The 13,204-nt window shown below is 57.1% G+C and overlaps 1 protein-coding gene across 4 annotated transcripts in view; it reads right to left on the bottom strand.

The window, feature by feature from the left end:
- Positions 1-12,668, bottom strand: part of DGKZ (diacylglycerol kinase zeta) — a 41,871-nt gene extending 29,203 nt beyond the window's left edge. For 2 of the 4 annotated variants that reach the window (XM_032356466.1, XM_032356467.1), the window contains exon 1: positions 752-1,100. In XM_032356466.1, coding sequence (XP_032212357.1) covers positions 752-912 — 161 coding nt within the window. In that variant the 5' untranslated portion in view covers positions 913-1,100. Of the gene's footprint in view, positions 1-751; positions 1,101-3,069; positions 3,261-12,094 lie in introns of those variants that run through there. The other 2 variants (XM_032356465.1, XM_032356468.1) reach the window with 2 other exon arrangements.
- Positions 12,669-13,204: the final 536 nt, after the last annotated feature.

The raw sequence follows: 13,204 nt of genomic DNA, 5'->3' as shown, positions 1-13,204 counted from the left end.
CCCCGTCCCAGGCATAAGACAGTGGCATTTGGTGTGCCGGAGGAGGAGGAGGCAGCACGGAGCCTGAAGAGCCACAGCGCAGATTTCAGACTGCTGCCCACCCCATCCTTCACCCAGCAAGAGCGGGATGGGGGTAGGGAGAGCAATGCCTACCGCCTGGCAAAGGTAGAGGGTAGGGTCTCCCCACTAATTAAGAGCAATATAGAACAGGTGGCCAAGCACCCCCAACCTCAAGGAGAGGCTTACAGTGATGAGCAATTAGCTCAGTTGCCAGTGTTCTGGGACAGCCGGTATCAACAGAGGCCATGTTCTGCAGATGCCGAGCAGTGGCGGTAGGCAAACGGCCCCACCGAGGCGCAGGGGTTGGGGGCGGCCGTGACACCTTCCCCACCTCACTGCTGCCAGGGGGCTCAGAGGAGGCCCTGTTCTCTCAATGCCCAGAACGGGCGAGCGGCCAGTCAGGGGGGACCCTACCTGCTGGTCCTACCCCGCAGGCAAGTTGGAAGCGGACCCTGCCTTGGTACCACAGAGGAGGCGCGCTAAGCCGCGGGTGTCAGCGAATGACTCCCACCCGGTGCCAGTGCCGGGACTCTAGGAGCTGACCCCGACGCGGAGCCAAGCCAACTCAGCCCATCCGGCCGGCGCCGGGCGGAGACCTCCCCTCGCTGTCAGTCCGGAGACGGCTCCTCCTGGAGCCCCGCGCGGTGTCCGACCGGTGCCGCGGTGCCCACCCCGCTGCCGCCGCGCTCACCTGTGCCCGAAGAGACGCAGCCCGGGGAAGCGCCGCTTGTTGAGGCGGCGCGGCGCCTTGTCCGGCTCGGGACCCGCGTCGTGCTCGGAGCCACTGGACGAGGCGGAGGCCGACTCCGAGTCGCTGCTCCGGGCCTCGGGGCTGCCGTCCCGCGGCTCCATCCGGCCCTAGCCCCGGCCGGCGGCGGGCCCGCGGGAGACGCCCATGCCGGGCCGGCGGCCGGGGCTTAGCACGCCGGCTCCGCGCCGCCTGCCGCGACCATGGCGCGCCCTCGCTCCACCCGCCCCGCGCCGCGCGCCCCCGCGCCCCACGCCCAGGTGCCCGGGAAGCGGCCGCCGCCGCTCCAGGAAGTGCCGCCAGCCGCGGCCGCAGGACCCCGCATAGCTGGCCGGGCCGCTGCCTGCCCGCCGCCGAGCACGCCCCCTCGGCTGCGCGGCGGCACCGGCTCGCGGCGCCCTCTGCCGGCCGCCGGCCGCGCCGCCACCCGCCTCGGCGGCCAGGAGAGGGCGGAGCCCGGGAGGGGCGGGGCTCTGGAGGTCCCGCCTCCCCACCCCTAGGCTGGTGCCCCTGGATCCCACAGTATTTCCTGGGGTCTCACACGCGGGCAATGAGCACACCCAGGCACACACGATCTTTTCCTCCTCTCAGCCCCGCCCTGAACAACCTACACGCTCACGAGTGAACCCCTGACAGAGCAGCTGTCACCACCACTCTGCCCCAGTCACACCGGTGCTGATAACTCTCTTGCACACCCCGTGCCTGCTCACAACCACTCAAACAGTCTCCGCCCTTACCCCCTTGGCTCTCCCAAATCACACCCCCAGGAACATAAGTCATACAGTGTTCCCCGTACACGCAGAACACACACGCCTCTCACACACACTTCTGCTCACTCATTACTTAAACTAAGAACACGTCTCACCCCGGCATCACACTCAGACATATACATACCAGGACCAAAGTCACTTAGTGACCCTAGCACACGCCAACAGAGAACATACACGGTTCTCATACAAATTCATCTCCTCAGCTGTTCACAGTTGTTTCCAACCCTTTTGGACACGCCTAACACAATCGTTGTTTTCCCACAACAATATACAATAAATCCTCTCCATCTCTTACACTATGGGAGTCACCGGCATGCCTCTTACACACTCATACAGATGCACACAGAAGGACCACACTCTCATTCACCAAGATAGACACCCACAGGGAACATACACATCTTTCTCCTGCTCACAGGATCCCCCCCCCCCCGCCACCCCAGGAGAACAGTTATGGTGGCCACGTCCCTCTTGTACACGTACCATCCACCCAGAAACATGCCTCAAGGATGCGCGCACACACACACACACACACACACATACAGCCCCACAGGCAGCAGAGGTCATCACCCTCTAGAGATGAGGAACGCAGTTGGAACCAGAGGAGTCCCCTGGGGGTGGCACAGCCAGGACACGTGCTGGGAACCAGCAGCTGGGCAGCTTCTGACAGCCCCTGCAGGGCTGACCAACAGAGGCCAGGAACCTGGAGAACATGGTCCTCTTCCTCCCAAACTCTGCCACCCTGATGCCCACATCAGTTGCCCGCTGTTCCTGTTAGCTCTCCTCTCTGCAAAGCCACATCCTGTGTCACCTTCACTTTCACCCTCTCCAATGGGCTTCGTGGCAGCCCATTTTCCAGCCTTACCCAGCCACATATAACCAATGCTCAGGGCTGTGACCTATGGGCATGCCTGTGGTTTTGAGAAATAGCCGGTACCCAGAAGCTCAGAACTTTCTCCCAGCGTCCTTCAAGATTCCTGTGGGCCTGGAGAAGGTCTGACCTGGGAGGTCGGCACAGCCTTCCAGCTAGCAGACGTGCCCGGGGGGGACCAGGAGGAGGGCACTGAAATCCCCAAGTGGGCCTGACGCTGTCCTTCTGGGGTGCACGGGTCCCTCTGAGGAAGTTTCCCAATGGTTCTGACACCAAGCTCCGAGGGAGGAGACCAGAGAGGCAGCTGGAGACCCCACTGAGTTTGCTTACACAGCTTTACAATGCCCAAAACCACACTCCCCGCGGGAGGCTCTTCTTCCCAGCCCCTCTGCTGTTAGCTCCCTCAACAACCCAGCCTCCAGCACACGGTCCCCCAACAACTCAAACATCAGAAATCCCCTCACCCTGTCAAGAGCCCCTTTGCCCTTTTCTGAGCCTCTGCAGAGCTGCTGGACTACAGGTGGGCAAGCTCACGTTCTCCACCACCCCCAACCCAGAGAAAAGAGGATTCAGAGAGGGCCAGAGGTCCCGGTGCCCATTCCTGGGCCACCTCGAGTACCTACTGTGTCCGGGGGGCCTCGACTGGGATCTGTGGCACGTCCCAGGAGCGGTAGCGCCACATCTGCCTCAGTGCCCCTGGCTTTTCCCCTTCTTCTGTCCCCAGCGCCTCCGCGGGGCCCAGAGCTGTGGCCTCATCGCAGCCTCCCCCGGTACTGTGACCAGCCCCCAGTACGCTCATCCTGCCCGGCGACTCTCTTCCTCTTTCGGCACTTCCTGACCGGGGGGCCCTGCAAGAGGCCGGCCGGCCTGCCGGCCGCCCCAGAAGAGGACCAAGGCCTCGCAGGCGCCTTCCGCTGGCTGGGGCAGGAGGCTGGCTGGGAAGAGGAGCTGCATGGGAGGGCTGGAGGCAGGTGAGGACAAGCCCAGCCCAGCAGCCAGGAGACAGCCCGAGTCAGAGGCTGCCCGTCAGCCACCAGGCTTGCCTGGGCTGGAATCTGAACCTCAAGCTTCAGTCCAGCCTTCCTCTCCATTCAGACTATCTGTGCTCTTCCCCTCTTGGTCCTGCTATGATCTTCCGCTTCATCACAACTATGAGGGTAAACGGGCGGGCAGTGGACAGCCCCCACACTCCTCTCTCTCCTTCACACCTCTGTGAGCATCACACCATATAACGCAGGGCCAGGCTCGTGGGACAGCGGCGGAGTGGAAGGAGTAACCAGAACAGAGCCAGAAGATGTGGGCTCCTGTCCTGTTTCTGCCACTTACTGGATCAGGTCAGAGAGGGTTACTTCTCTGAGTCATCTTCAACCCAATAAGGTAGGATGTAAACAGACAGACTGATGAACCTATGTCAGGGAGCTTTTCTGAGCCTCAGTTTTCTTATCTGTAAAATGGAAGGGAGCGTGATAGTAATAATGGGGCTCATGGAGTTTAGTGAGGATTAAATAAGAGGTAAAAGGGTTTACAAATGAAACCGTTCAGTTAATATTTATTCAGTGCCTTCTGTGCATCAAGCACTGTATCAGACCATGTAATAATGAGCGAGGAACAAGAGCTCCAACCTCACACAGCTCAGATTCTAATGGGGAAGACACCTAGGAGACAAATAATATATGAAATAATGTCGCAAGTGCTATAGAGAAAAATGAAGCCAAAATGAAGGGGAAAGAGTTTGATGAGGAGGAAAGAGTTTGGTCTCCTACTTGGGTAGGAGATCAGGGAAGGCTCCTCTGAGGAGGTGACATTTGAGAACAGACCTAAATGAATCAAGAGAGCAAATGACATGACTATTTGGGAGAACAGCATTCTAGGTAGAAGGAACAGATGCGGCAGAGGCCCTGAGTAAGGAAAATACTCGATGTGTCTGAAAAATAGCAAAAAGGCCTGCTGGACTTTGAGGCCTTTGTGGAGATTTGGTAAATAAATAGTAAGGCATACACTTACTCTTTATTGTCAGGGTTGGTTCTGGGAGGGAAACCGTCCCTTCCTCAAGCATTCTTTAAACCACATTGCTCTGTAATTAGTTCTTGAGCTTTGTATGTGTTTGTTACCCCAGAAAAGCTGTAAATTTCTCGAGGACAGAAATGGTGTCAGTTCAGTTCAATAAACATTTACACTACAGAACTTGCAGACACAGGAATGCACACGATGCCATCCAAGCCCTTGGAAACCTCCATCTGGTGCTATAGTCACCTTTGTGTCCTTCATGACATAATATTTCTCAATAAATATTTGTTTAATAAATCATGCTATGTCATGAATAATTAACACCCAGTAGTGATAAAACAATGGCTAATATTTCTTGGAAGAGTTCTGTGCCAGAAGCTTTGGAATCCTTACAATGACCCTATCCTATTATTTTCCTCCTTTTACAGATGGGGAAACTGAGGCCCAAAACTACTAAGCTCCTTTTCCAAGGTCACCCAGGTGGTAAGCCGTAGAATTAAGAACCTCACCCCAGAGTCTGTATCCTTCAATAAGACATCCCTGGCCTCTCTGGGGTTGAGACATAGCATGGTGATGACTCCGAGGCTCGGCACTCCCCTTTCTGCGGCTCTCCCTCCGTCTCTGAATTTCTCTGGGCAGGTCCTGTGTGCTGCAGCCCATCAGAGACTCTGCCAGCCAGGCCAAGGCCTCTTTTAGAAGGCGACTGTTGCAGGGCCGTTTATGCCTCTCCCAGGGATTCTGCAAGGAGCTTGAGCAGTTAAACAGAGGAAATGGGGCTGGGCTTGTTTTTAGTCTGAGACTTCTGGCAGCCCTGGAGCAACAGAGAGCAGGAAATGTGACTCGTGAAGGGGAAACCAGACAGGCTGGAGGCTCTGAGAGGCAGAGCAGTCCTGACTGTGGGACCAGGATCCCCCTGGGCTTGTGCTCCTCTAAGCAGCCAGTAATTTCCAGGTGGAGTTGGGAGAACAAGGTTGGAAGGGACAGGTGCACGGTGCTGGGGAGGACGCCCTTTACCGTTCCTAGGACGACATGTGCCAGCACTGGGGAGCTGGGGACCCCTCAGAATGCACCCAGATACACACAGGAAGAGGAATCTGGGTAAGAAAATTATTCTGGGCTTTGTTGAGGCCCCAGAGGGTAAGGTGTTCTACTTTCAGTGGCCTGGATGAGCAAGAGGGAGCTGGGGAAAAGAAATGTACCAGGGCACGAAATGCTCAACCCACGATCTGGACAGCCTCTGCTCTCAAAACCAGCCCAGCCAGCCTCCTTGGCCTGACCTTCAAGGCTCCTTATGCTCTGGTTCCCAGTGTCTTTCTTTCTTTCTTTTTTTTTTTTTTTTTTTGCCTCTTTGTCCAGGCTTTCCCTGTGGAGATTTTCTCTCAGCTCACACCATGCCCGTGTCTGCCTCACAGTAGGTGCTCAATAAACATCGCTTCTCTTTTTTTTCCACACTTGCCTTAACATGCCACCCTCACCCGTGCCAATCCCTTCCGTCTGTGATGTTCTCCTTGGCCTGTCTGCCCGTGAGGCTTGACCAGTCAAGTTCTCCATCCTTCCAAACCCAGGCCCAAGAAACAAAAGCGGGAAAGTGAAAAGAGGCCCAGATGCAGAATCTATGGGTTCGAACTCCAGCCCTTCGCTGTGAGACTCTGGGCACGTCCCTTAACATCTCTGGGTTGGACCAGATGATTTCTGAAATCTCTCTGTCCTGATTCATTTGGCTCTCCTTCCCAGCCTCCAGGATTTTCCTTATTCATTTGTACGAAAATATTTTATAAATACCGAAGTCTCGAAGGTTGTCCTAGAGCCAGCATTCTCACTCCACTGATTTATCTCTGACATTTACTTCTGTCCCCCAAAATATTCCTAGATCAGGAGACCTTTGATACACATCAGTTTTTTGTCTCCTTACAAAATTCTTGACCCCTGCGCTGCTCTTAACTCCGCACTGAGCGCATAGTATGAGCTCAGTAACTTCCCATGGAAGTGGAGAAATGCTGAATAAAGGTACCCAACAGACTGAGAGCAGAAGGAGGGAGACTGGCTTCTGGCTTGCACGAGGGTCTGTGGTGTGACCTGGGGAACTTTTTGACTCTAAGTCCCTCCTCAGCCACTAGGCACCTGCTGAAGCCCTTGGGAGCCATCCAAACCCCAACAGCACTTGCCGATCGCTGGCCTCTGCCCAGGTGCGACGCCTCTGCCCCCACAGAGGAGACAGATGTACCTGAGTAGGGCTGCAGGTGCCCCTGGCTAGTGACAGATGGAAATTTGATTAGGCTCCTTCTGGGCAGCCTCATGAAAGCCATGTGCAGGAAGAAATCGGGAGTGGGGAGCTGGGATCCTCCCCCACTGTGAGGATAGCACTGGAAGTTCAAGGGCAGTCCCTCAAACCACGATCTTTCTTGGAAACTGTCCCTGGGCACCTCCCAGGTCCCCAGGCCCTCAGGCAGGAGGTGAGAGGAGCCTGGGTGGTTCTTTCATTACTCTGGGCCCGCTGGATCTGCCCAAAGGCGTTCCCTCCCACCCGGGCTGTAGGCAAGCCCCTGCCATCCGAGCCTCCTACCCTCATCTACCAGGTCATACACTGTAGTTGCAGAAGCCACCTTTCAGTCCTCATGCCTCCTGTCTTATTACCCCTCCTAGAGAAAGGTATATTTAGAGCCAAAAGAAAAGATCCTTAAAGATAAAGTCCAGGCCCTTGGAAACCTGACAGAGTAAAAAGGGCTTTGAAGTGAACCGCCCAGGAGACCTTGAATCCCCACGTACTCTATGAACACTGCCTAGCCTTCCCTCGGCATCCATCTGTAGGTCAAGAGCACTGGTCAAGCACAGTCAAACTTAGCAGAAGCCAAATCTCATCCTAATGCTTTCCCTAGCCACTTCGTATATCCTTGAAGAGAAGTCTTCCCCAGCCTGTTCCAACCCTTGCCCTTGGGATCTAGACCCTTCAGGCGCCTCTGAATGCTCTGCTCTGAAATTGTACCAATTGAAGCAAAAATGAGACTCCAAGCCAGGCTTCTCGATGCTTGGCCCGGGATTTTCGGCAGCACGCCGGACAATCACCCTTTCAAACTGGTCCTCCCAGCTTCCTTCCGAAATGCCCAAATGGCTTGTGTCCCTCTGGTGCCGGGGTGGGGACATGAGCTACTGGGGCAGGAGGGAGGGCATGTCCCAAGCACTGTGTGCCACAATAGGGTTGGAGAAGCCCCGCTTTGGGATCCCAATCCCTGCACTGCTCTTGGCCCCACCTTTGGGCACTGCCCTCCATGGCCTTTGACTCCCTAGTCAGCAAGAACCTCGGGTCCCTGAGGGGAGGAAGGATCTCCAGGCTGGGCCTGGTCCCTGCCCTTCCCAAAGGAAGGAAAATAGATAGACACCCCCCAGCTTCCAGCTTCCTTTGGCAGCAGACCCCTCCTCCAGCTCCAGCTCAGCTCTCTGCCCCCGGTTTTTGCATTTTTAATTCAGGACAGAATGTGATCTCTTGCAGCTCCTTGCTTTATCCTGTTGCTATTTAAATTACAAATCGGCCCCATCTCCCTGTCACTCTTGGGTTATTTTTAGCTTCTGGTAAATAGCAGCAGGGAGAGTTGGATCAGGTGCCCCTCCCTTGAGGAGCTGTGTCCCTGCAGCCCCGTGCCCACAGGAGGGGCACCCTTCCCTGCCCGTTGGCGCCCCCAGTCGCTCCCCTCCTCCCAGCCCCTCTCTGGGGGTGGAGGGGGTCGGGGGAGAGCTGCGGCCTGGGACGTGAATCGTGAATCGTGCTCAGCTCTTGCTTAGTCTCCATTCAACGCTGCCACTCCCAGGTCTTCTAATCCATCCCTCAGGGCTGACTTCCCTCAGGGGTCTTCCTGGACACCCTCTCCCACCCCCCTACCCCGCCCCCTCCCCGGAGGTCCAGCTCTAGAGGGCCAAAGATCTCCTAACTTGTGTCTCCTCCTTGCTACCAGTCAGGAATTTTACATATCTTATCTTCTTCAATCTTCCCAGCCCTTCTCCTGCGCGGGTATTACTGTTCCTGTTTCCCACATGAGGAAACAGGGTCAGAGGGGAAAGTGACTCAATCAGCTAGGAATTAGCACCCAGGTCTCTCTGACCCCAAAGACAGCATGTGTGTGTGCAAGCCCTCTCTTGGTGGGAATGTGAGTGCCACTTCACTGAACGCCCAGGTTGATTCTCAATGCCAACCATCATCGTCTTTCCTGTGTTTGTCCCATCGCATCCCATTGGATTGGGGATGGGTAAACCGTGGCTGATGGGCCATATCCGGCCTGCTGCCTGTTTGTGGATGGCTGTGAGCTAAGAATGGTTCTTATAATTTTAAATGGTTGGAAAAAAAGCAAAAGAATAATATTTGTGACAGTGGAAATGATATAAAATTTAAAGTTCAGGGTCTATAAATAAAGTTTTACTGGAATGCAGCCACACTCATTCATTTACATATTGTCTGTGGCCACTTCTGCGCCACAATGGCAGACTGTGGGACTTGCAAAGTCCAAGATATTTACTATTTGGCCCTGTACCAATCTTACTTTTGGCAGGGGAAGGGACCATGTCCCACTCTTCCGTCTCATGCAGCACCTGGCCCAGGGCCGGAACTATAGATGGAGGTGCTGGTCCTCCTTCAGGGTCCTTTTGAGGCCACAGGAGTGCCCAGCTTGGGGGAGCCCCCTGCCAGCCACACAGGAGTGATTCAGCTCACATGTTATCTTTTCTCTCTCCTTCAGCTTCTTCACAGGTTTCAAAGCGTGCTTCTCTACCCAGATCACCTTTTGAGATGCTCAGGTCCAATCCCAGACTTCCTATAGCTGGGTCTCCAGGGATAGGACTTCAGAAAGGGTTTTGGGGGGAAAAAAAAATAATCCCCAGGTGATGCGGTGTGGTAACCACTGGGCTTAGCTCCAGAAGCCCCAGCTCCCCATCTTCTGACCCTTTCAGACCAAACCCAATGTCCTTGGTACCCCTCTGGCTTTTCCCAGGCTGGATGCTGCCCTCCAACGATCTCCTGAGCCCAACCCTGGGCATTCAGGACTTTCTCAAGTATAGGGGAGATAGCTGTCCTCAAGCCCAGATGTGGATACGAGAAGTTCTCCCCACTTCCCTTGCCCACCCAGAGTCACTACTGGCCCATACCTGCCATCTTTCCATCCTGCCAGGGCTGCATCCAGCCCACAGTGGGGCTGTGGGAACCTATTTCCCAGAAGCCATTATGTCCCTAAAAGCTTTTAGTGTCCTGCTGAAAGCCCCCGTCCTCACTTACGTCAGAGACAGCCCGGCCTCAATCCTGCTTCCGCTTCCACCCCTCGGCCCTCGGATTTTTGTGCCTCCGCATTTCTGTCTAAAAGCCTTTTCTCTCTGTGAAGGGCTTTCAATTGCTTTTCTTAGCAACTCCTCACAGCGGGGTGGGAGGTTTATCTGCGAGCCAGAGCAGCATGGAACTGTGGCAGGGGGAGGATGTGAAAAGGCCACCATGGGTCTTAGGCTTACCAGCCCCCTCCCACCACCGCCCCCCCCAACCCCCCCTCCACCAGACCTGTACCAGGAAAGGTGGCATCAGTCACCAGGCCATGCAGGACTGCAGCCGCACGGTAGGGCTTAGCTTGAAACCCAGCTCATTCCACTGGGTTGCCCTGAGAAGCCCAGGGCTGTGCTTTTCCTGGGCTGCTTCTGCCCTTTCCCCAGGGAGCTCTTGCCTTAATGCCTTGTGCTGCCCTGGTCCTAAGATGGGGCTCCTGGCCTGACTACAGGGTTTGAGGAGCTACCTTGCATGATCTCTCCAGGTGAGACAGCTGGACCCCACCCCGCCCCCACGCTGTCTCCTGTAGCCCTCACACAGGGGATGTGGAGGTCTCCTGATCCCTTCACAGCTAGAAAGGAGGCACAGCTGGGCCACCCTGCGTCTTTTGTGACTAAGGCCTCGAGTTTGGGCTGAGGAGGGGTGTCCACTTAGGAACCAGCCTGGGGGAGATCCCAGCCCTTGCCACTGCTTCGGGGTTGGGGGGGGGGGCACACGCATGCGTGCTCACACGCACGCGTCCCATCTCAGCCCTTTCATTGTTCTCTGGTTCCAATCCTCTAAGCCTTAAACCCCATTCTGGCCTCCTTTCCAGCTTCAGATGCTGTGTGTCCCTGTTCCACAGTCAAGGAAAATCTTGGGGTCATCCCCTTATGTGATAGATGAAGAAATGAGGCTCAGAGACAGACAGATTGTCCAACTCACACACATATAGTCAGGCCCTGGCAGAAGTGAGGTACAGGCCAGGCCTCTGGACTCCCAGACTCATACTTCTTCCGGGATTCTACATTCTCTGTTCCATTGCCCGTCAGTCTCTGGTCCTCTCTCCTCCCCCAGAGGACTTTCAGGGGCTCTGTTATCTGCAGCCAGAAGGCAGGGGACAGATGACAACCTCCTCCCAAACTTGTGTCCTGGAAGAACTGGAAATGGAGCCCCCTGATTCCTTACATACCCCAGAAAGTGAAGGTAGAGCCCACGTGAACCCAACCTACTTTGTATTTATTCTGAGTATCTCACTTCAAGATGGTGAAGTTTTCTGCCCTTCTCTTCCATCCTCCCTCAAGTGATGGAGGCCTGATACTATCATAATCCATTTAAGTCCTTCAGGCTCCCAGGGCTGGGCCAGTTTCATGAAACCCCCTCCCAGAAGCCCCAAAGAGAAGCCGGGCAGCGTGAGACGCACCTCAAGTCCCCAGGTTGTAAACAGACAGGAAACCTGTCCTCTCTAACGGGGCCGATGGCTTCAAGGACTGCAGATGCCTCAGTGTCTCTGTGGACCCTCCAGAGGAGGTCACTCTGGTCTACGGGATTTAGAGGGGCAGCCAAGTCCAAGTTGAGGCTGTGGTCTGGGAGAGGAAGAGGAAGGGGAGAGCTGCCCCTGCCCCGCCCCCACCCAGTCCTCATACCTATCCTCTGAGTAACTCACCCACTCTTGTTGGAGGGGCAGCCCTTCCTCACTCCATTCTAAGTCGTAAGTGTGGTCTCTGGGACCCAGTCCAGCCAATTCCTCCAGGAAACTTCCTGGCCAGAGATGGCAGGACCCCAGAGGCTGGGAACCTTGCACAGGCAGAAGATTCAAAGGAAGTGAGAAGTTCACCGAACCACTGGGGATGCCAGTGAGGGCCCCACAGGGCAGAGAGGTCCAGGTGGAGATTCCTGCTTCATCTCTAGGCAGCAGAGTCTCAGCCATGGTGTCGGGAAGCACCTTAGTCACTTCTATAAGCCAGTGCCTAGCACATGGTCAACCCATGAGAAAGTTCACGCAGGGCCTATTGCCTGAACCCGGGTCCCTCTTCTCCCAGAAGAAGGGCCCAGGGGCCATCTCCCTGCTCTCCTCAGCAGAGAGGCTTGATGTCTTGGTCATTTCTCTCCTCGGCGCCTAGTACGGTATCTGGTACTCAGTTAGCATCAGTAATCCCCATGTCGGATGAATAGGGCAGTTCATAGAGAGAGGGGCTCCCAGAAGCGCCCCTTCCCCTTGCACACGGATAGCAGAGACCCCTTGGTAGTCATCTCTGAATCCCCAGGGCCTAGAGCAACGCCAGGCAAGCGGCGGGTCCTCAAAGAATGTTGACTGAAGGGGGGGTGGTCCCCAGCTTTGAGCTTCCCTCTGCCCCCATTCTCCTTACCTGTAGGACACCTGCTTGCGTAGGTGCAGCTGGCGGAACCGCTCCTCCACGGGGGGCATAGCGGCCATGCCCCGGGGTCCCTCGGGCCACAGCTGCGAGACCTCGGCCTCCTCCCCCCGCCGGCAGCGGCGCCGCACCACCTCCTCCTCGGCTGCCCGGCCGCCGCCAGCCCCGTCCCCGCGGGGCCCTGCGCCGCCCGGCCCCTCGGCCATCCCGCGGCCGTCCTCTTCCCGCGGCTGCTGCGGCCTTTCGGGCTTGCCCGCTAAAGTTCAGTCTCCCTTCCTCCTGGGCCCGGGGACGCGAGGCGGGGAGCGAGGGAGGGGAGCCCTGGGGCCCGCACGTCCCTCCCGACGCCGAGGCTCAGACGACGGGAGCGGCGATTTGCCCGGCGACGCGCCTGGGGAAGGCTGGCTGGGATCGTCCCGCGCCCCCGGGGGTCCTTGGTAGGTGTCGGGGTGCTGCGTCGTGCGCGCTGGGGCGCTCCCCTGACGGCTGGAGCCCGAGCCCGAACCGAGCCGGAGCCCGGGCGGCGAGCGCGCTCCTGCAGCCGCCGCCACTGCCGCGCATCAGAGTGTCACCTTAGAGACACCCGCCAGCCCGCGGGGTCCGGAGGAGGAGGGCGCCTCCCCGCGCAGCCAGCCGGCTCGGGGCACGGAAGGAGCGATCCCGGCCCAGCCGGCGGCGGGCACGAACCCTGCCCCGGGCTGAGGCTGGGGGTGTGGGGAGCCCGGCAGAGCCCACCCCTGCAGCACCTTCCCCGCACCCCGTTTCCCGGCAGCTGCCAATCACCGCCCCGCCCGTCAATCAGCTGCTGCGGTGCACCCCCCCTCCACCCCCCGCAGCCCTTGTCCCGCGCTTTCCGGCTCCGGCATTCGCCGTGGCGGCGGGCAGGTGGGGAGGGGGGGGTCGGGGGCGGTGACAGGAGCTGGCTTTAACCCTGTCGGCGCCACGAGAATTTAGAGATCCAATTAGACCTGGGAAAGAGCACAGTAAAGGGAAAATGCTCTGGGGTGCATTAAATTCGGGGATGGGCCTGATTGCCGGTAACCCCTTCTGTAGGCCTAGAGCTCTTCCGGACTATTCCAGGAGAGGGACCCGCAGCTGGGGGTG

This window comes from Mustela erminea, chromosome 9, assembly GCF_009829155.1.
Source record: "Mustela erminea isolate mMusErm1 chromosome 9, mMusErm1.Pri, whole genome shotgun sequence".
In the NCBI taxonomy this organism is placed as follows: Eukaryota; Metazoa; Chordata; class Mammalia; order Carnivora; family Mustelidae; genus Mustela; species Mustela erminea.
This window is presented reverse-complemented; position numbering and strand designations above follow the sequence as displayed.